Source organism: Centrocercus urophasianus, unplaced genomic scaffold, assembly GCF_019232065.1.
Source record: "Centrocercus urophasianus isolate 14NV4802_14NV808 unplaced genomic scaffold, USGS_Curo_1.0 seq_17, whole genome shotgun sequence".
Classification (NCBI taxonomy): domain Eukaryota; kingdom Metazoa; phylum Chordata; class Aves; order Galliformes; family Phasianidae; genus Centrocercus; species Centrocercus urophasianus.
The window spans coordinates 7,862,784-7,885,681 of NW_024884722.1; the positions used below are offsets into that span (position 1 = coordinate 7,862,784).

A 22,898-nucleotide genomic window follows, 5' to 3' on the forward strand; every position below is an offset into this window, starting at 1 on the left:
AATAAAAAAAAAAAAACATGAAGTGGAATGGGCTTTCTTACCCTACCTATGTCCTAACTGTACTTTTATTGCAGGGTCAATGTCTGTCCTGGTTATGGGTGACTTTCTGCATTCTCTCCAGAGACATCCAGCATATCATTAATGATAATGATTTTCAGCTGTTCAGCTATTCCTGCTAATATCAGAAATGCTTTTAGACGAAAAAGATTGTTAAGTTTGAGTGGAAAATAAACTAAAATGGCATTGCTCAAGTCACAGGGTCAGGCTTCCTTACTGGGAATGTGTTCCTGCAGGCTAAATAATATTAATGCTTCTCGGACATGATCTAAAGTAATGCTCCATCTAGCAGAGACATGGGCCCCTGCACAAGGGAATTATGTTTTTCTCTCAAAGTTATCTTTCCAAGTTGCTTTCCTCTCTGGCAGCATCTTCATGTATTTTATGCCTGATCTTTGTATACTTCATATACTGGACAAGCCTGGAGGTTGCTTAAGATTCTGCCTTTATTTTTTCCCTTCTTTGTAAATCAGCATATAGAATTGCTGTGCTCCTTTGTTCTATCATATTATTATTACACTATGTTATCATGTTTTTTTCCAGGAAACCTTTGGTCTACCAGGAGAGATCTCTTAAAACCTGGTAATACCTATTTGCTTGACGCCTTAGAGAGCTTCAGATATTAGTGTTTTGCCTTTCTTCCTAGAGAGACAGCTACTGCTTCACCTGTTAGTTGGAAATTCCCAAGTTGTCTGCATTTACTGTCCATAAGAGTAAATGTACAACAAGATCTGTAGGGACCCACTCTGTCCCTCCTTTTTTTAAGACATCACGTCAAGTGGGGCAAGAAGCTTTTCCTACTGCTAGAGTAAACTAACCAATGCTAATTGCTTCTATTCCTTGTCACCACTCACCGGGAACCTCACCAGCCACAAGCTGAATCAGGGACTGTTGGTGAGGCAGCTACGGAGTGGTGAGATGCACACAAACCCTGGCAACAGGACAGAGGTATTTAATGATCCACCTTAATTGCAAGCAATTTTGAATAGCACTGATGGCCTTTTGCTTCACTTGACAGAAGTTGGTAAAGTCTACATTTTTGCAGTGCTTCTGAGCAAAGATAGATTGGCAGTAGTTTTTTAAATAATTAAAGATTGTTCTCAAACAACCTTTATGAATAAACTGCACAAGAAGAAGTCTGCTCCTTAACTATTATACTGTTACATTTCTTGGCATTATTTCATAAACCTCAAGTGCTCTGTTTCAGAACCCCTACTTGCTCCCTTATTGTTCCCAAGGCTTTGTGGCTTCAGAACCACAACGTCCCTCAATGAAAGGGTGGTTTTGGTGTCAGGGTATCTTTGTTAGCAGAACCAGCTTAGTAAAAATCTACCAGCGAAGTGCAATGAAGTGTAAGAGCTGTGTAAAAGTGTAAGAGTAGAGAAAATGTTGAATTGATACATTTCTCATGGTAAAACATTTCTGGTATTTCTCCAGTGCTAGAAAACAGTTTAAGATAGAGCTGTTTGCAGGAACTAATAAGAACGTTTTCATATGAACCACTAGAGCACCGTACAGTGTGATGTATACAAACACTTTATGCACTGGGCAAGATTAAGGGCTGGCAAATCAGGAGATTTCCATTAAAATCTTTTCAATAATTCTGGTTTACTCTAAAGAAAGGATCCAGCCTACTTAACCCAAACAATCAAATGCCAGCTTATACTACCAAACTACTTTCCAGCTGACACAGGAAACCTCATCTTGATAAAGATGCAGAAGACCAACATTCAAGACTGAGAAAAATTGTGGGACGTATTTTGGTTGGTTTTCACTTCACCAGATCAAATGACCAACAGGCAGACGTTCATAGGAAATTAAAAAAACAGGTCTTTATTGATATTATGCTCAAGACTTTCACAAAACAATAATTTATTTAATTCAAACAATTGTAAATTTGACTTATGAAAAAGATATGCCTCGCTATGCTACATTTCCTGTAAGAAAATATACTCAATAAAGAGATAACTCAGCATGCACCTGTTTTCTTAGATTTAAAAAAAGTAAGAGTCCATAACTAGGAAAAGGGTGAATAACCTATCATTTATCAGTCTAATCAAACCATTAAAATTACTTTTTTGAGCTATCATATTTAAAAAGAATATAAAAATTAGAAATATAAGCATCATTGACATAACTCCAAAGTACAAAATCAAGACAATATATTAACTAAAAAGGCACTTCTGGTTTCTGATTCAAGTATTTCTGGTCTTGGTGAAATTCCTCACAGATAGAAGTTAAATCTAAACGTGCATTTCTTACTGAAATACATAATTCTGGTGTTTCAACATTAAATTGTAATGTTTTATAACAAAGTCTAGACATCAACTTTTTCTGGGTTCAAAACTTATGAATCAACATGCAGGTGTTCTTATTTCTGCAAGCAGAGAAACTGCACGACTACTGTGTCAGGCTGTTCTCTCAGTTAATTGCCATCTGCAAAAATCTTCACAATGGTATTTTGTTAAGGTATTATCTAATTAGTTTGCCTACTTTTAGAAAAACCAAAATGAAAATCTTTCTATTTGATACATTTCCATACCATTCAGCTGAATTATCTGCAAATAAAATTAACCTTACGCTAGAATGATAACTAAATTGACATCCATATTAAGCACAGTGCATCCATTACTCTTCTTTAAGAGTGTTCTAAAATGGAAATAAATTTATTAGACTAAGAAGCACCCTTCTGAATAGCTACAAAGTCAGTTTCACCTCTGGACATATTTATTGTATGATGGTCTTTGGAAATTTCCAAGGAAGTTACAATTCCATGAGATTGCAGTGAAATAAAAGATGGAGCTTCATTTATATGTTTTTTTTACAGATTTTCCAATCTGTTTTTTGGAGTAAACCTTTATGGGTCAGGTAACTGACTCTCAGACAGCTACACTAAGAGAAATCAAAACTATTTGTAAGAGAATCATGGAGTCTACGATTCTAATACAAATTAGAAATTAGCTACAGGATTGATTGAGGGCATGTAGGTGGTCTTTAAAATATTGCCTATTGTCCATTTGTCATGTACCCCAGCTTATACAATATGTAAATCTAGAGTCATTACAGTTCTGTTATTAAAAATTGTGTTACTGCAATTTATAATCAAATCTTCACCCCCAAATTTATCCCGATCTCACATTACTGGCTGTATTAAATATGCTTTCAGAAGTAAAGTTCCTTAGTAAGCATAGAGACTACACAAGGAATCTGCTTCTTCTCACTGAAGCGTGGATCATCAGACTGTGATTCAAAATTCGTGGCAACCACATAGTTGACCCGTGTGAGGATCTGCATGATCTCAAGTTGTTTTCCGTGTTCATTTAGCACAGAGCACAGAGACTGCACAAACCAAGAGCCTCTTCCAGGATTCCTCCAAGAATAATAACCTTACAGAAAAGAGATAAAAGAGCGTGCTTTTTTCCCTCTTCCTTCTTAAGACTTTGCTCTGAAGAGTGGAACATCAGAGAGAAATGTACCAGTTTGTGTGAAAGATTCTGGATAAGCAGTAACTGCACACAAAAACTTCAGTTGTTATTACTCCTGTCACAAATCTTGTTTCACAGACAAGGAAAATAATGTGTATTACCTCTCCAACCTTCAGCATATTAAGGTACAATTCTCTATGTTTTCATAAAGCATATTTTTGCAAAGGTTCATGCTATAGCCCATCCTCTTCTTGCATGTAAATTCAACATAGTTACTAAACTAGCCTATCTAAGGTTGATATTGCCTTCCTCTGCCATCTGTAATGCCTGTGCTTTGTCACCTGCCAGATTTGGGCTTCCTCCTGTTTCAGCTCATTGCAAAAGTAGTAAATGGAACACACTGGCCAAACCAAACACCATGTCTTAGCATTTTGTCCATCGCTACTGAAGCTGTGATGCATAAGGGCAGAGAAAAAGCCAGTTCTGTAAAAATAACACGTTTTATTGGAGTAACTATTATAGATAAAAAATGTTGATTGGCAACTGAAGATAGGATAAATTTTTAGGCTTCTTGCCTCTAAAACTCCCTTCCCACCCCTCTCCCTTTTTTCTTTTTTTTTTTTTTTTTTTACCTGGCACAGTGGAATATGCAAACAGAAAATCTGCTTCTACTGGGATTTTGTATCTAGGATTGGCATCTGTTTCCAGAGTGTCATTTGCAGGTCCAGAGTCAGTTTGTATACCTTCATCAAACTCAGAGCCTCGGCATGCCTGAAACACCAGTGAAGATGAAGAGAACTTGACCAGTAAGGAGAAATGAGGTATTTTATAATATAGTTTTTTTTAAAACATTTTTAAATGAATGTAGTTTTTGGCAGTACTTTGTATGTATAAGAGGCAAGAAAGTAGAAAACAAGGCTACTCAGGGAGACTGAAGAATTTAGCAGAATGCAGTAATTTGGAGATGCAGCCTTTATCCAAACATACTTGGACAGAACCATTTCTATTGATAATCACATACTGTTCTCAGCACTGTCTGCACAAGATGGAGGTTATCTCTATGGTCTGAAGTTCATGTATTACCCATCACAAAAGGAATCCATGTGCAAAAAAGTGGATGAGGAATATTTTGATATGTTCTTTACATCTAAGAATCCTGCATGTAAATCACTTTTTCAAAGCAAACAAGATAAAAGTCACCTGTATTTAACTTCTCTCCACACTGTTTTTTTCCTCAAGACCTCTACCAAATTCAGCAAGATAACTTTCAGAGCATTTCACGACAAGACAAATGACATAATAGGTTTTCCCCACTGCAGCAGGATATAATATTTACCTGAATGAAAAACAATTTGGGTTTGCCTATCAGGCTTTTACATTTGTCTCCTCTGAAGAGTGCAGTCAGGTGTTTGATAGCCATGGGTCCATCAGTGCCATAAATGAGACCTTCTTCCCCATGGCTTAGAAGGATACAGGCAAAACAAGCAGCATCACTGTGATTCTCTTCAGCAGCTACAAATCAAATACTTGTTAGCCAAAAGGAGGCAACGTTTTAAATGACAAATTATATTTATCAAACACATCTTTCTGAGACTAAATGAAGATTGGGCCTCTACTGGAAGTCATAAAAAGGAGAAGGTAAAGATAACACAGCCCAATTTTTAAGAATGTGATGAATAACTTGAATAAATGAACATAGAGTTCAGCCCACTTGATTCAACAGGCTGAACTCTTAACTATATGGAATTATTTTAGTAGATTTGTCATCTACTATGACAACAAAACTATGCATTTCTGAATTTACACTGGAGGAGGAGGAGCTGGAGAATTAAGGCTAATCTGTTCAGAAATCAAATCTTTCTGTAGAGAAAATTCCACTTCGTGGGGCCTAAGCACTCTGCTCTAATCTGTCCTGCTCTGTGCAGAGCATTACTTAGGTGACCTCCAGAGGTCCCTTACACAATAAATTACTCTATAATTCTAAATTTTTACCTTGTTTCAGTAGTGTTTTCATATCCTCACAGCTTCGGTCATTGTATGTGTGAACATCAAAACCTAAGCTTCTGAAACTCTTAGAGAGATCTCCAGCATCTTTGTCAGTGCCATTGCGTGTACCCATTCCTACCAGAAAAGAAATAGTACAGTTGATTGCACATTACACAATTTAAAATAATTTGTATGTCCAAAAGCAACTTTATGTTCTTAATTTATAAACAATGTCATGGTGACATGAATTTAAAACAATCCTCTAACAACATCCTTGGCATTCAGAACAAACTATGAGTCTTGTTTCAATGCAAAATAATGCAAGGTCCAATGTGAACATGTATTTTATGCTGAAAAATGCTGGTTTATCTCCAGCATCTTGCAACATGGGACCTCTGTGGAGAATTCTATCTCCTATTGGTTATGCAGAGTAACATATGCACAAAGCTCTTCAATAGTTAAAAAAGATTCCCCATGATACCCCTTAAAGGAAATTGACGTAAATTCTTTGGAATAAGCACTTCATTTAATTTGTTTGCCTAACTTGTAGAGAAAAAAAAAGCCTACAAAGTTGGCTGTTTCACAAATATCTGTTTCAAAACTGCACGCAATCTGGAAAGTGCAGCTGACACCAGATTGTGAACAGAGCACAGCTATGGCTATTAGCTTTTGTAGTGCAGCTATAGCTATTAGGAGCAGCTCAGAGACAGAGAAGTGATGACATGGGCCGCAGATACCAAAGTTCAGGTTTTAACAGTACAGCCTTAAATTCTAGGACAGAAGTTTAGCTGGAAGTTGGCAGAACAAGCTGACGTGCTTTTTGAACCACCTACTGCAAAGGAGCCACAAAGAACTACTCTAAAGAACAGGAACAAATAGTATGAACAGCTACTTAAAGTGAATATGGTCATTAAAATTCCATGCCCTAAAAATAAAGGTTTATTGATTAATGAAAATATGAAAATTCTAAAACCTGTAATAAGTGTCATCGAATCACAGAATCAAAAATGGCTTAGGTTGGAAAGGACCTCTGAAGGTCATGTGGTTCGTCCTCCCTTCTCAAGCAGGACAAAGAATGTTACCTGTTTTGTCTTCAAAGTTTTTGTTGTTTATAATTACACATTTGCCAACTTTCTTGTAGTTCATATTATACTGGAATGTAGGTGTAACAATTCGGTACTGGTTACTGAGAGAGGACTTTGGCTGTTCTTCTTCTCCATTCTTCTTTTTCCTGTGTGAATCAAATGAAAAAACTGTTAATGACCAGTCACAAGCAAGGTGCTTATTTATCTTAACTCATGCCACTGGGGCAGCACTACCTGATGTTTTTATTTCTCTTATGTTTCTCTTCCTTCATATTTCACACAGAGATGTAGAGATATTAACTCATTGCTTGAGTCTCATGATTTCCATTCAGTATTTGGATACAGATGATGGTAAAATCACCCCTGAGTGAATTGCAGACATGCAGATCTTGACCAAATACCAGGCTGGCAGCAGTCTTTTGCAAACTACGGTTCTGGATGTAAGAACTATTTTAATTTTACTATAAGTGATTCATGTAAACCCAGACAGATCTTCCTTAATAACTATTCCAAGGATGATGAGAAGACATATGATTTATACTGTAAACATTCTCCACTAACATAACTGTACACTGATCTTTCTGATATACGACAGAGTCTTAGACTGAATTAGAAAAAGATGCTGAGAGACAGCATGGACTCTACCCACCAATTTATTCTAAATTAAATATTATAGAATGAATCCATGACAACCTGCACGCACACCTGAAATACAAGCATGAGGAACTCAGTAATGCTTGCTTTTTGAGGTGGACATTTTTGTCCAGCCAAGTGACTTCTGATGTTGATGTGATCTCCACAAGCAGAACTGAAGCCAGGGAAAGCCTTCAAAGGCTCTGATGAAACATTAGAAATATAAGCAAGCTTTGGAGCAGGCCTGCTTAGAGACAATACTTGGGAAAGGGCAGAAGAAGGTATCAGCATCTTGCTTCCAGTAGTACTTATTGCTGCAGTCTGAGCGGAAAACAAACCTATTTTGTCAGCACAACCAACTGTACTATACCATTTCTTTTAAACAAAATTAGATTTGTCCCATGATGTCAATTAAGTACTTTCAGTATTCTCACTTTGACATATTTCCAGAAAATTACCCAAGCTATTTGCTTCACTAATAGTCTTCAGAGATGAGATTGCTGTGGATTGATTAAATGTTTAGGAAATGTACTTTCTTATCTTCCTGATTTAACAATTGTTGTCTCTAGCAATTGTTGGAGTCTCCAAGTGTCCTATTTTTTATTACTTAAGGGCAAGACTAACTGGAAACCATAATAAAGCATCTCCAGATGATTCATTATGTTCAAATGCCATGGCAATTCAATTTTAAAACAGTTTCTTCTTATCTTTGAGTGTCCTCATGCTCTGTTATAAGTGACCACATTAAATAGTTGCATCTTGCAGGCTTTCTCTATGCTCTTTTTTTACCCATCATCTGACTGTCATCTCCTCTCTTAGAATTATTTTAGAAACTGTGAAACAAGATTTTGAATTGTACCTACTTGAGGATTGTCTTTGATACTCTTAAAGTACAGGGTTTTATTCTGTCAAACCCAAATATTGGTATTCTCCCTACATACTGCTTCTTGAGGGCTCTGAGAGCAATAATTAAATATGCTTAGCCTCAAGAAAAGATTTTAACCATTTTAAAGAATTATCCACAGCTGCATGATGTTAATGTTACATTTGGGTTTCAAAGAGATCGTGGATTCTTATTTTAGCCTAAAATTCCCCCTAGTCCAACATCACAAGACAACTCTTTGGAAAAAAGAAAAGAGAAGAAGAAAATTCAAAACAAGAAGAAAGCACTCAGGCCAATGAAGAGACTAATTTCCTCAGCCCATGCCCTATTCAAGTTTATACAAATTTATCCAGCTTCACTGACTTCCTGAATATGCTGTACGACTAGCAGTGGCTGTTACATATACTAAGATATTTTCAGGGGTATTCTACACAAATTTCTGTTGATGTTCAATCCATGAACAGTTTTGAACAGTTGGAATAGATCTACCTACGTGGTGCAATATCATATTTACACTGTCCACTCCAGAATGCTAGAAACGATCTAATTTGAGACAAGAAGTCATGCGGTCACATTACCCAACAAAGAACTGCTCTGAAAATAGCAGCTGGGGTTAAGTGGCACAGTAAAGCAGCCACACAACTTCTCTGAAACCACTTAACTTCCGAGTTCAATAGTTTGCACTCATTCATGCAGAAATTCTCAGGACTTTAAGAGATAGAGCTACTGCTGGTATTCCCAAAAGCATGCCAGAAGCTCTATGCTGTTCAACATCAAAGGTCACAGACAAGCCTTGCCAGTGTAACAGTCCGCATGAATCCATCGTTTAATTTCCCCATTCCTTCACAAAGGATACTATGCTTTTGTTCTAATGATTGCTTCCAAGCTTAACAGGATAATCAGATCATAAGCAACCACAGCGTATCTTGTGGGGTTACGCCTGTCGTTCCTTTACTGGCAGACAACAAAATAGTTCCAGAAATCTTTTGGTATCTGTCCAAATTGAATGAATAAGAAAGCAAAGGTTGTGCTGTACACTTATCCCACACTGCAATCCAAGGAGAATTCTTTTTTTTGTTGTTTTTTTTTTTTATTATTCTGTTTGCTACGCCAAAATAGGGCAATTTGGGAATTGCCTGAGTGGCTTAAGCTGATTGTTTAAGGTTCCACTCTTCAGTTTAAACAAGTTAAATCATACCTTGTAATAATGACTAATAATGTTATAAATATGTACTAATCAGTCCTAAAGGGAAATTCCTTGTCAGTGACAGGCTGTCTTATGACTGAAAGCATAAAGCTTTCTAGACAAATTTTGATTTTCTACGCTTTGAACTGGACACATTAACATAAATGTTTACCACTGTTGTTCTCTAAGCTTTCTAATCACAGTATTTTCTGAGAGCATTTCCACGGGTTAATTATGTGCTTTTATAAACTGTTGTCAACTATCTGCTCTTAGTTTTATTTCTTTCTGCTTCTCTGATATCCAACGTCTTTAATTTCCCTCTTTCTGGATTCAAACTTGCCCAGACTAAACAGAAACTTGAATTTTACAACTGTTTCCTCTGCTTTTAGTTTTTGACTACAGCCGTGCCTCAATTCCTCACTCCACTACTCTGATCTTTTCCCTCAGACAGAAACATTCTTCTATCACTGCTCTCACATATTTCACGTTCTCTTCTTTCAGCTGAGAGTTCAGAAAAATCAAAAGTCCACTCTGGCACCCTCAAGTAACTTGCACATTTTCCTAGTTATTCTTACAGTGTTTCTAAATCTAGGGCTTAGGCCTGACAGCGGCATGCCTAGGAATGTGACTTCATCAAATCTACACTCAGCGTCAACCCTGGGAAAAACATCATTATCAACTTCTCACATTTCAAATACAAAACGAAAGTTTCCCATAGCATTTATCATTGTGTTACTGAACTTTTAAATAGCAAAGGCCAAATTTCTCATCATTATGACTGACTGAAATCCTGTCAGTGTTAATGGAGAAACCTTCATTTGCGCCCGTAGGAACTCAGATCTTGACTGCCTAAAGAAATGACAGTTATCACACCAAACTTTTTTTCTGTTATGCTTTGGTAAATCATGATTTCCATATGTAAAGGTATCAGAATTTAAGGATAAAAGCACCCCTGTTAACTATACGTAAAGATTATTTTCAAGAAAATGAAATCTTTACAGTTCTGTTGAAAACAGTGTCTCTGAGCAGACCCAATTTCCTCTCCTTTGGCTTCCCTTCTTCTAGCATCACTCTGCACTATCTTTGCTACCACGGAGAATTATGACATAGCATCCTTTAACAGGAGAGCTTCCAGTCTCTCGTCATGTCTTAACTTCTAATTAACTTCAAGCAAAGCACAATATTTCTGTGGAGGTCTTCTGCTCCCATTCCATTCCATAATTAATGCCAACCATGAAGTCCATCTTTGTGCAAGGTTTAAAAGCCAGTAAACATAAAACATTTTTTAAAATGCCTGTCTGCTGTAATATATGGACTCCCCTTGGAACAGTAGCAGCATGACTCAGGTAAAAGTCTCAAGAGAGAGGAGTGGATTAAAGGAAGACATGAAAAAAGGCAATATCTAGGGTAGAAACTATTACACCAACCCATTTACTGAACCTGAAAATTAAAAGTAATTTAAAAAGAGACTGATAGAAACTGACAGACAACTGTTTTTTTCCTGGAAATGTGAGTGTCTCTGCCTTAAAAGCAGGCAATTCAGTGACACCTAGAAACACCCAGGGCAGAAACAAGGCTCTTCAGAAAAGAACAGTCACTTAAATAGGCAAACAGACAGAGGATTAGAAGGATAAAACAAATTTCAAGATAATCACTTCCTTCTCATAGGATAGGAGGAGGTTCCTGTTTGTTTTCCCTGTAGTTCCTTTACATTCTCCATTAGTGTGATGGGTAGTTGTATATTGCTTTTTAATACCTCGTTAACAGGTTTCTATAAAAAGAAAATTTGTCTTATAAAACATGCTGTCTTTTACAGAACGCATTGTCTCAGGATTGCTTCTGAAATCCCCAGACCTTTTGGCATTGGAGAAGAGCTTGATTCTTGTTATTATAGGGTAGTCAGCCTTTAAGTCCAGGCAAGAAGATTATGGCAGTGGCAGACTGATGAAGTCCACAGTACCGATCTTCTCAGGTAACCCATCAAATACCTACAGAACTTTCATGCACTGCATGTTGTGGGACAGAAGATATAAAACTTCAGTGCTCTTTATTCTACTGCTAACCACTTACATGCCCCCTCATCATTTTTACCTTCTGAGGAAGTTACCAAGAAACAGAATGCATGAATTAGACAAATCAAAGTTCTGCATTTAATTCGTTTGTCTTTACTCTAGTCTCAATAATCAGTGGTCTACTCATGTCTCTTGCTTTCTGATGAATGTAAGTGGGTTTGCCTTGCTCCTATACAACCTTCTCTCCAAACTGTCAGCTTTAACACTTCTGTGCAGCTTTAATACTTTCATCCAGTCTAATTTCACCATACTTAGTACACCTCTAATTACTGTACACACTCCCCTCTTTGAATTTATTTTTCTCTTGAAATCTATTGGTAATAACAAGCACAAGACACTTGTTAAACCTGACCAGAGCTTTTTAGATCTTAAGTTCTTCAAGGCAGACTCCTTCTTCTTTGTCAGATTTGTTTAGGTAAAATGTCAAGTAGATTTAGAGCTGCATGCAAATAATAGATTATCCTGCTGACTTTTCCCATTGTTATTGCATCAAGTTGGCAGAACTGCAACATTTCTGGACAAGATGATTGTGTCTCCATTTGAAGCATCTCTTATAAAATGATTATTCTTTTACTGTTAATAACCAAAAAGCATAAATTATATGGGACAAAGACTAAGCATTAGCCATAAATGCTAGTCCAAGTACTAAAACCGTATTTATTGTACTGTGCCTGATTATGTGATTCTGGGTCATATGCTAACAATGCTACACGCTGGAATGCAAAGTGAAATCCACTTTAAATACTAATAGGAGCCACAGCTGGTGACACTGGCTTTTGACAGATCTCCATTCTGTTTCCAATCTGCCTGCCACACACTGTAGGCTCTCAGACTTTTTCTCCTGAGTACTACAGTAGCATATGTGATTTCCATCTATTTTTCAGACACATAGCACCTAAAAAGTAGAAGTTCACCTAAAAGCATCTGAATGATATCCATCATTTCACCTATATTGTTTACTATAGCAAGGAGACTACACAAAATGAATGAAAACCTACCTAACAATTTCAAAAACAATAGCAAATCTAAACAACACAATACAGAAAAGCAACTTTTAAACACAAAAAAGTCCTAGGCTCCTAGTGCCTCTAATAGCCTTGTTTCCTGCCTTAAAGAAATTTTAAATTATGGTGAAACTGATCAAATAGATAGTACTGGAGTCTAACGCTCATATTTATCAATGATACATGAAGTCTGATCCGTGCTTTCTTCTTCATATACACTCTGCCAAAGTTCCTAAGCCAGAACAGTCATTTTTAGGAAGTGGTAAAATGACAGGAAATGGCCCAGCATGCTTATGCAAACTGAAAGCAATAGGACTAGTCAGACAGTAAAAGAAAGCCTGCTCGTAACCCTTCTCAAGATCAGAGCCATACTAAATATTTAGCTTCCATCTTTATTTGAAGCTGGTAATTAGTTCATGACTTCTTGAGGATGTCTTTTCAGTAAGACTGCCAGCTGACTGAACAAAGATCATTTAAAATCACTGGAGGAAAAGATTTTTTTTTTTGAATGAATCTGATATGAGGAATTAACAGAGAAAGTATCTCTTGTTTCTTACCAAAAAAACCTGCCCCACATCCTCCTTCTAACTATAAATACGCAATCAAGATTGTTGTAGCAATATTTCTTTCCTTGAAAGAAACGAGTTGAGTCAACAATGGAATTATTTGCTTGGACTTACGGAGATACTAATAGGGCTGGGAACAAACTAAGCTTTCATTGACAAGTTTGCCCATGGTGAGTCTGGGTTCATACCTTCAGTCATATCAAAAGTCTTACTTTGGTTCCTACTACAAAATACGTAGCAGTGCTGTTACAGATTTTGCAAAAAGTCCACAAAATGTTTCCATTTTTTAAATCGAACCCCTGGCATTTTCTAAGTTTCTTGTAGCATGTTATATCACTTCCAACAGCAGAACAGGAGCCATAAGCAACATTTACTAAGATGTATAGCGACAGAACAAGGGGAAATGGTTTTAAACTGGTAGAGGGTAGGTTTAGAGTAGATACTGGGCAGAGATTCTTTCCTGTGAGGATGGTGAGACACTGGAACAGGCTGCCCAGGGAAGTTGTGAATGCCCATTCCCTGGAACCATTGAAGGCCAGGCTGGATGGGTCTGTGAGCAACCTGGTCTAGTGGGAGGTGTCCCTGCCTACAGCAGGGGGGGTTGGAAATTCGTGATCTTAAAGCTCCCTTCCAACCCAAACCATTCCATGATTCTGTGATTCTATATTTAGCAGCCACATATTTGCACGGTCTTGCAAATTTACCCAGAGTAGGTGAAGCAGTGTACTGGCATGTCCCTGGTGGAAAACAGTGCTCGGAACAAATGCATTCCTACTGTGCACGATGGAGGTATACAGAGGATTTCAGTCCAGAAGCAAATACTGATCATTAGCTTCCCTGAATAATTACATGTAGGCATTAAGAGTTTCACGTCAACTGCAAAATACACGATTGCAGTTCATAGTGTATGGCAGTCCTCAAAGTACAGCCCCAAAGTCTCCCAGGACCTTAACAGTGAATCTAACATGGCTTATGTGGTTGCAATTACTCCCCTGAAATACAGGAAAGACTGTGTTCCACATCCCGTAAACCGCAATCTAAAGTCTATTCGCTTCATCCACAGCAGGGCCTCACCTACCACAAAGCTTCACAAGGGCAACAGTTGCAGAGGCGAGCAAAAATCAACCTGTGACCAGCGTGCTCACTGCAGTAGCTGACTCACCTGTGTGCGAGCACGCTTCTCGTTTGATCACTTGCAAAACAAACCAGAAAATCTCGTTCAGAAGTTTCTACAAACCTGCAGCTTCTGGTTAATCTGCAGAACGTCTCTTAGATTTAAAACTCTTTTTTCAAAGATCTTATGTGCCTAAATAAAATGTTGCAACGTTGCAGTGTTTCAAACGCTGGCCTCACTTTGAGGGATCTGCTGAACTGATTTTACTTACTGTAAATGTTCACTCTGTTGGATGTACTTATGAATTCTTTGCTTACAGACAGTGCCTCCCAGCTCCTACTGTTGTATTCCATATATTTTACCTTTGTTTCAAGGAAATTACCTTTCAACTTTAGAAAAATGAAATAAAATACATTTTAAATCTCTCAGATATTTTTCAAAACCGGAACTAACCTAGTAGCTTTTTGGTGCCATTTTAGTTTCAGGTTCTTCTCCAATTAAGAAAAGGGGAAATCTTTCTAGGAACTTGGAAGACAGAGAAACCCAGTTCAGAACATCTAGAAACTAAATGTGAAGAAAAGGAGTTGAGCTGTTTGAAAGAAGAAGCTTCAGGCTAGAACTTGTGGCATCCTTTGTACACTACAGGTATTCTTGGATTTCTAAAATGTATCTAAACTTATCATAGAGTCATAGAATCAACTAGGTTGGAAAAGTCCTTCAAGGTCATCAAGGCCAACCATCAATCTGACCTACTGAGTCCCAGAAGTAAATCATGTCCCTTAGTGCCAAATATCCCACCATCCTTCTAATTCTGTGACTGATGGCCTTAATATAACGAAATCAAAATCAGAGCTGCAATTTTATTCATTACATATACATGAACAAGATGGAGCACGCTGGTGCTAAGCCAGTTCCACTTCCTGAAAATGTTTCAGCACAGTTTATTATGTCTAATACTGCCCACATTTCTCAACAGTTGAAAAAAGAAGGAAAAAAAGAATGAGGTACTGTCATCCTTATCTTTGGGCACCTAAAACTGTGTGGATGATTGACAGCCTGCATGACAATTCTGTGGTATGACACCTGCAGTTGACCAAAACTGAGTAAATTCCAGATTCTTAATGATCAATTTGTAATTCAGCTTCCTGATTAATTTCCTGCATGGTATGGAGGAATAATATTCAAATACCATTCAAAAGGTAGAATTTTTCCAAAAACAATGTTGCTTGCTGAAAGGCTTTCTGCTCATCTCTGGAAAACCTGAGCACATACACCTTCCAAGGGTGTTCTGGAAACTGAAATGTTGCATGATCATATCCTAAATAATGTACACAGGCAACTTTCAAGTATGCAGTAAAAGAAAAATAAAAAGCCTCTTTTATCTGTCATAGGTACTATGAACAGTTAGCAGGTATATATATTTTTACACAGGCTACTTGGAAGATGACTCAAAACAAAGCAAAACCCCCGAATAACATATCTAGGAGAACATTCTATCTAGGATTACCAATTGCAAAATGCCAGAAGAATTATAATTTGCAACTAAACTCCCTTAGGGTGCTCATTCACGAGGTTCTCAAACAGGTGGCAGGGAAGGAAGGAGGTAAATAACTTTCCACAGTACCTTGGCTCATCATCAAATGGCACTCCACACTGCATCTGACTTCAACTTGTGCTCAAGAGCAAGTCTAATCCTCTTGGTAATGCTAGGAGCCCACCATGCTCGGAGCTAGATTGGAGCATGAAAAAGGATGCCCTGTGCTCAGGCCCAAAGATCTGCATGTGTCAGCAGTGGGTCACACTGGACTTTTCTATGGGGCTATTCAAACCCTCACAGCTATCGTCCTGCAAACAGAGGTCATGCAGGCCTGATCCACCTTTGCTGACAAGTGGAAAACACACTCTGATCCTGTCACTGTTCCTAGATAAGAGTAGGAAAATAGAGCAGATCTTGAGATGGAGGTGACAGAGCAAGCTTTACTTTTTAATACAACTCCACACCTTCTTGCAGAACCGGAACCAACCATCAGTACAATATTTGCACAATGAATGCTTCTAAGAAAATGATGAACATCAACATAGATAGTTTACAAGACCTCTTTTGTATTCTAATTCACAGAACTATTTCCCACTTATTTACTCTTATGCAGTTTTGGATTATTCAAAAATACAGCTTAATTTATTGTGGTTCCTTTAAAAGGTTAAATATTAAAACGTATTATAGCTTTCCTCCACATTTTGAGTGCTGACAGCACAGAGTTCATTACAACGAAGGAAATAAATTACTGCAATAAAAAGGAATTAGGCTACTTGATCACTGTTGTGATTGCTCCAGATACAGTTCAGGAACAATCCAGTGTTTGCTGTGCTTCACCTGAGGAAGTCTCCAAGAAGACTGGAAGCGAATGCTAACTGAATTAGTTACTTCTTGTACTTTAGGTGCTATTTCAAGATATTGGGCATTTCCTACATGGTACATTCAGTAAGCGTCCAAGGGAAAGTACAAGCACTGTGCAGCATTATAACTGTTTGCTATGCCTGTGCAGCATTGTAACTGTTTGTATGCCTGTGGTGTTCGGTAGAAATTGAGAGCTAGATCTAACAAAAATGATCATAACAAAACTGAAAATGAGCCTCCAGCTCAAGAATGAGTAACGAAAAGGAACACCTCTGTTGTATCACGTCTGTTAAAAGCTCTTTCACTGTATGTGTAGGAATTAACATTAGCAGACAAGAGTTGCTAGAACCCATTACTTCTGAAACTGTATGTTCATCACTTTGGAGGACATATGTTGGTATTTAGCTTGGGAAAAGCAGAACCCCAAACAAATTAAAATGAAATTGCACTGAACTTCAGAGTGAGGACAGTAAAAGGAAAGATCATCACTCACTTATAGGATTAAAAAATGCCTTCAGTGATTTGCTTAGAGATAGAAAGGAAACCTGTGGCTGAAGCAGGAGCTCAGTTCGGTTTCAGCTCAGAGCATAAATTCGGATGATTGTTCGGCTGTTACTCAGTAAGTAACTTACCTATTATACACAATGTAAGGATAAAAGAGATAAGCAGTATTTGTTTTTGAAAGGTTTCTAATATTCTGTGGCTGGAAAACCTATAACAGAACTGCATTTTAGAATTTAAAAGTGTAAAAAGTTATGTTGAAAAGAGGAAATATCACCCAAAGCATCATCTGAATGTGAACATATTAATTTCAAGGCAGGAACAGCTGGTGTAGAAGCAAATACAGTTACTTCTTAAACATATGATGTTAGCAGTAATTTTTCTAAGCAGTTAATTCAAGTCCATTGTTTCCAATAGGCCCAAAAATATAAAATGGACAACTCTGGAAAAGATACACAGCTTTGAGATGGAAAAAATATAAACTATGTGAAACTGTTCTTTGTCAAGTACTAACTGCAAAACTTCCTATGAACCGAATATAAAGAAACTGTTGATAATCAAAACTGGGTACAAAACACCTCCTGAAAAAAATGGAGGAACAACAAAAAAGCAAGACTGAAACAAAGACAATTTTCCACTCCTTTGGAGCTCCATAGCTGAGGTTCAGCTGAAGTTGAATCTCAAAAATGAGTATTTATTCTTTGAAGGACAAGATTATTTATGTTGAGAAATGTGACTATACTGAGATAGAGCTCATGAAGTTAAAACAGCTTAAGTAACATTGCACTTCCTTATTTTTGTGTCCTGTAGCCTAAATTAACGCCATATGAATGAAAAACAAACAAGACAACATTCCTATGTATCTTTCGAATCTAAATACTAGTTGTACGGTAACTGTTGAGTCAGGGCTTGAACCACTGATTGATCACCTGTGGAAAGGACAGAGTCAGCCCTGGGAGCACAGGTGAAGGCAATTCAGCTGCATGACCAGAGGGGTGAAGCCTGGCTGCACTTCTCTTAGACCTCATTTAAGGGCTGACTACTGCTGGGGTGGGATCTCTGGTTGGAGAGCCTTCTCTTGTAGAGTTTTTTTCCTGTAAGCCTGGATCTTCAGAGATGGGTGAGCACTTCTTTTCCTCTGTAATGCCTTTCTGTGGCACTAGTGCCTTTGCTGTTACACTTCCTGTATCACCATTCCACTGTATTGCTCTTTCTGATTGTTACATGGGTTTACAAACTTTGGCTGTTTTATTGGTAGGCATCATAACTCTTGAACTGTTGCAGTAAGATATGCACTGATGTTTATAGAAAGCTTCCAAATTAATTAGAATGTAGTCCCAAACTTTATGGTGGCCTGATTTAGTAGAAATAAATAACTTTTACTGTTTTAAACAGCTGAAGGACTCTTAGTGAGCACACATGGGTGTACCCCACCAGACTCATGGAGATCTTGTTACAATACATTTCACCTTTTTTACTCTAAAGATACTACTGAATCACACAGTTTCAGTGGTAAATAGGCATTTGTAACTCTTAAATATATACTTAAACAACATCTTCCCTTTCCAAATAAGGGATATTTTGACTGTACATCAGACAGCAGGGCTGCAGTGAATAAAAGTAACCAAAGGACAAAGGGTTCTACAAAATTAACGAGTATAAAACTGGTATCTGTACACTACTAACAACTACCTTCTTCTGCATTATACTTCTTCACTGAAGTTCACAGTCCTGATTATTGGACGTGTAAGTGCTGGTCTACCAAACCTTGGGAATTTTTAGATGCAGCTTTAAACAAACAAATGACAAAACACATTAGGAGTAAGAGAAATTCTAGCTCTAGTTAACAATGGGAGCTGAATTCTATTCCATGCTAAATTATGCTACCTGGATGCTCAAATAGGTTTGGCTGCTATGTTTCCTCAATCCTCCTAACAGAGTTCTCTAGCTGAAGATTCCAAGTAAAGAAACTAAATAATCTTTTGGAGAAGCGAGGTTATTTCTAAGGTCTCAAAGATGGTGATGTGAGCACACACAGCACAGAAAAGTTTATATGGGAAAAGTTCTGTTTGCTTTTAATTATCATTAAAAAAAATTAAAAACGTGTCTCAATTCCCAACTCAGTATTTGCTATCGTGTCTTTTAAAATCTTGTTTTGCTCAAGGTTGCCGTAGTGCATCTTGCTGTGTCTGCCTTCTGAAACGTAGTTTTTTTTGGTCAATTGCGGGTCTCATAAAGTTAGTCTTCTGCAAATTTTGTAGTAAACAAAAGTAAAGCCTTTCTGCCATCTAGTGGCTACAAATACCAACAACCGCCTAACGATCCCAAACACTTTTCTGCCGTTATTGAAGTTGTAGCACTCTTTCCAAGAAAAGGAAATACGTAGAAGAGAATTCCCCCAAACTGTGGTGCACACAGAAGAGTCTGTCCTGTCTGTGGCTTGCTCTGAGCTCTGCTTCCTGCTTGGTGAGCCACGGTCGTGGTCTTATTAGAGAAATGTTGAAGATTCTCACCTATCTCTGTTTACTGCGATGGCTATCTACATTTCTGTCCAGAGACAGATATCTGTGAAGGTACTGGAAGTAGTTGCTCTGTCTGCATAGCTCTGATTTTTAGTTTCTTGCTGTTCTGTTTTCTTTCTCGTTACAATTCACGAGCTTGTTTAACAGTAGAAAATACTTGTTTTCCCATTGAGCTTATCTTTTTTTAAGCTTACATTTAAATACGTTTTGATTTTTTTTTTTATATAAGTGAAACTGTATGCTGACTTCCATAGAATCATAAAATGGCCTGGGTTGAAAAGGACCAGAATGATCATCTGGTTTCAACCCCCCTGCTATGTGCAGGGTGTCCAACCACCAAAACAGGCTGCCCAGAGCCACTCTCCATGAAAGTACTGCACCGGTGGTAGAAATTGGATCAGCAAAACAAAAAAAAAAAAGTCAATCTAAAGCTTTCTAGACACTTTTTTTTTATTAAACGACTATTAAGTTTACATTGCCAAAAAGGAGCCTTGGCCATCAAATCACAGCTGGTCAGGATCCAATTAAAAGCAAACTGAGCCCAGTATCTGTTACTGACCAGTAATGAGTTTTAAGAGAACAAACTAAAGAAATTTGGTCCAGAATATATTCTTGCAGAAATCTGATTTAGGGGCATCTCATATCAAAGATTTTAACATTAATATTTCCACTAGATTTTTCTTCCACACATGCATACGCTGCTATTTCAGATGAGTTCAGAAGAATCTAGATGAGTATCTTGTGGCTTAAATTTTATGACTCTGCTCTGTACCATGGAAAAAAATATATCTTAGTGATTGTTTTAATCTTATTCTATAAACTTTTCATTGGATGTCTCTTATTTTTTTTGTGAGGCCAATGAGCAATCAATCATTCTCTATTCACTTTCTCCTTTGTGACTGCTGCTCTTTTGGTCATTAAACCATCTTCCTTTATCCTCTCACATTCCTTTTCTGTGTTCCTGCAGGCCAGAGAATATCTATAAGATAATGACCTTATCAGAGCACTTGGATTTTTAAGACCCTCTCCGTAGAACAGCTCATTCCTCTTCAGGCCAACATTGCTTTAGCCAAGCAGCACTGATAGATAATTCCAGACTCAATTTTTTACTACAAAATCTATACTGAATCACCTCAGACTTCTCATATTTTTTCTTCGGCACTTATTTTATCTGAGTTCCTTTCTACTTCTAGCAAAAGATGTTTCAAATTTGTATCTTCAAGGATTTCCCAAAAGATGAATGTCTCAAGCTGATGAATAGCCAAATTACTTGGAAAATTTCTTATGAAAAAGAAAAGTGATAGAAGTGTTGATTCTTGCTTTTCCTTTGGGAATGATTAACTTTGAGTTGCATAATTGAGTAACAATATTAGCATATCGCTTCTTCTAAAGAAGATGTCATACTTTAAAACACGCATTTTAGAAATTTTAAAAGAAAACTTGGGAAAATACTTGAAGTTTTAGGAACAAACATTAAATTGTCTATTTGGTATAATGTGCATTTGTGGAAATTAATGTGTATACATCTTAAAATGCATTTGAGAAATGAGAAAATGAGAGAAAACTTCAGTGATTTGCTTAACAGCACATCAAAAGTCATCTAAGAAGAAAGCAACTTCACTTCTCTCACATCTCTCTCAGATTTGTTACACCCATCGTGTTCATATAATATGCTACAAAAATAAAATGACATTCCTTACGTACTTTGAATTATATTGTTCACTTGAATGTGGATATGTCCAAGAACAATAAAAAATTAAGCCTCTGTAAATACAAGTATTTGTAATAAACTCCTGTAATAAATACAATATGTTTACCACATTAATTAGTATTTCCTGATATTCAACAGCATTTGTTAATTTTGCACATTGGGTTTTTTTTTTTTTTTTTTAGCTTTTGCATTTTTGGTTACATTTATGTGCTCCTTGTCTGTAAAACAGTAGATAATTCTTGCTGCCTGTACATTTAATGAAAGTAAAATTATGCTTCGGTGAGTCTACTGGGCTAAAATGAAAGGCTTTTAATTTATTCTGTAATAGGTTACATCTCTAGACTCGGTGAGGCTTCTTTGTGCTACAGTCTAGATGGCACATCCAGGCTTTAAACTAACTTAAATAGTCAGCAGGGGGTTCCAATGATGTAGGAGATTAGCAGAGCTGAATGCAGCAAAATAGATAATTAATGGCATATTTAATTCCCAGCTCCACAAAAGGGCAATGTTTAAGATGAGGGGCTACATCTGATGCGAAATGAACTTAGTGGTCCCTCGACTACCAAGTAAGCTGATGGGAGATATTACAGGTCTCTGTAAATCAGAGCAGTGTGAAGGCTGTTCAGCAGTAGGGTACAGATTAAATATGTCAGACTTTATACAGCATAGGCTGCTTAGCAGACACTCTTTGGCACTTGGGCATGGCAAACTGAACACTGCAATCCCATTAGAAAGGCAGTATCATAGCTGGCAAAAAGAAAAATGGAAATGAAAGTAGTAACTTACTTGGCAAAAAGTGAGAGTCTGCTACTTCTGTCTGGTTTTGCATCGACCATATCATCTTGGTCTCCATTACTTTTCTCTTCAGAGGAACGGCCTGCATGCTGATCTCCTGACATCTACAAGTAAAAGTACAAGAATGTAAGCATCCCTCAGTGAGCACTGTTATTTCAGTACTTCCTAACCAAAACCACTAACTGGACACGTAGGACTGCCAGTTCGTTATGCCGTGTGGTCCTTCATCAACTAAGTGCACCTATAGATTGCTGGTGATGCAGTACATGCCTGGCCATCACTGTTGTGCCCTGTGGTGAATGCCTAAAAGTCTCTTGTCTAACACCGCTCTGAACACGGCACATAAGAACAGAAGTGAAAATCATTTTATGATTTAAGATCTTACAATTAGTTGCTGGAAAATTTTTCATGATCTGGAAAGAAGCGTGTTGGGAAGAAAGCTGATACGTGCAAATAGGCTTGAAAGAAACTCTACCATCTTCCAAGGATGGAATCTCAATTTTTAACTTCTGTTTTGTCTGTATCAACAGCATACAGGCCTTAGGAAAGAACAAGCGCTTCCTGGAAATGAAACGCAGTTGTGACACAGTGAGGACGGAAAGCGTGCAGGCCACAGGCAGCAGGAGAAGCTGCCCCAGCGGAGCGGTCCCACCCATGCAGGTGGAGGAAATCGGCGCCGCCGATCGCAAACGACGCCCCGTGCCTTCCGCGAGGAAACGGCTGTGCAGCCACACGAATGGCCGGACCGCTTCCAGCGCCCTGAGGTGCGAGGCGGGAGGGAGAGGGGCGGAGGGGAGGGGTGCGAAGCCCGAGGGACCCGAGGGGCAGGGAACCGGCAGCGGGGCTTGCCTTAGCGCTGAGCTCCGGGCAGGCGGAAGCGAAAGGAAAAGCGAAAGCAGAGGTGGGGCCTGCGGGCAGGGCGCGGGGCGGGGTCTGTCCCGGCCTCCCGGGGCTGTGAGT

The 22,898-nt window shown here is 38.0% G+C and overlaps 1 protein-coding gene and 1 long non-coding RNA gene across 10 annotated transcripts in view; one reads left to right on the forward strand and one right to left on the reverse strand.

Moving 5' to 3' along the window:
* Window positions 1-21,248, forward strand: part of LOC122160332 — a 32,182-nt gene extending 10,934 nt beyond the window's left edge. For 4 of the 8 annotated variants that reach the window (XR_006168784.1, XR_006168778.1, XR_006168782.1 and 1 more), the window contains 3 exons: window positions 601-4,303; window positions 11,072-11,227; window positions 13,961-14,476. This is a non-coding gene — a long non-coding RNA (uncharacterized LOC122160332). The other 4 variants (XR_006168781.1, XR_006168779.1, XR_006168780.1 and 1 more) reach the window with 4 other exon arrangements.
* On the reverse strand, window positions 1,864-22,838 carry CASP7 (caspase 7). 2 transcript variants are annotated; one of them, XM_042818772.1, is made up of 7 exons: window positions 22,788-22,838; window positions 21,930-22,042; window positions 6,551-6,699; window positions 5,475-5,603; window positions 4,819-4,994; window positions 4,115-4,253; window positions 1,864-3,443 (listed from the first exon to the last, which is right to left on the reverse strand). In XM_042818772.1, the coding sequence occupies exons 2-7, from the start codon at window positions 22,040-22,042 to the stop codon at window positions 3,220-3,222; spliced, it is 930 nt and encodes a 309-aa protein (XP_042674706.1). In that variant the 5' UTR covers window positions 22,788-22,838; the 3' UTR covers window positions 1,864-3,219. The 2 variants fall into 2 exon arrangements, with proteins under 2 accessions (XP_042674706.1, XP_042674704.1); XM_042818770.1 differs by lacking the exon at window positions 22,788-22,838 and adding an exon at window positions 22,414-22,504.
* Between the last annotated feature and the right edge of the window lie 60 nt (window positions 22,839-22,898).

Bases quoted from the DNA above. Each gene is read 5' to 3' on its own strand.
- CASP7 (XM_042818770.1), bottom strand. The intron at 4,995-5,474 runs GTAAAAATTTAG...TTTGATTTGTAG, and splicing joins GAAAACACTACTGAAACAAG to CTGCTGAAGAGAATCACAGT. The intron at 3,444-4,114 runs GTAAAAAAAAAA...CTTTTCTGTAAG, and splicing joins TGCATATTCCACTGTGCCAG to GTTATTATTCTTGGAGGAAT.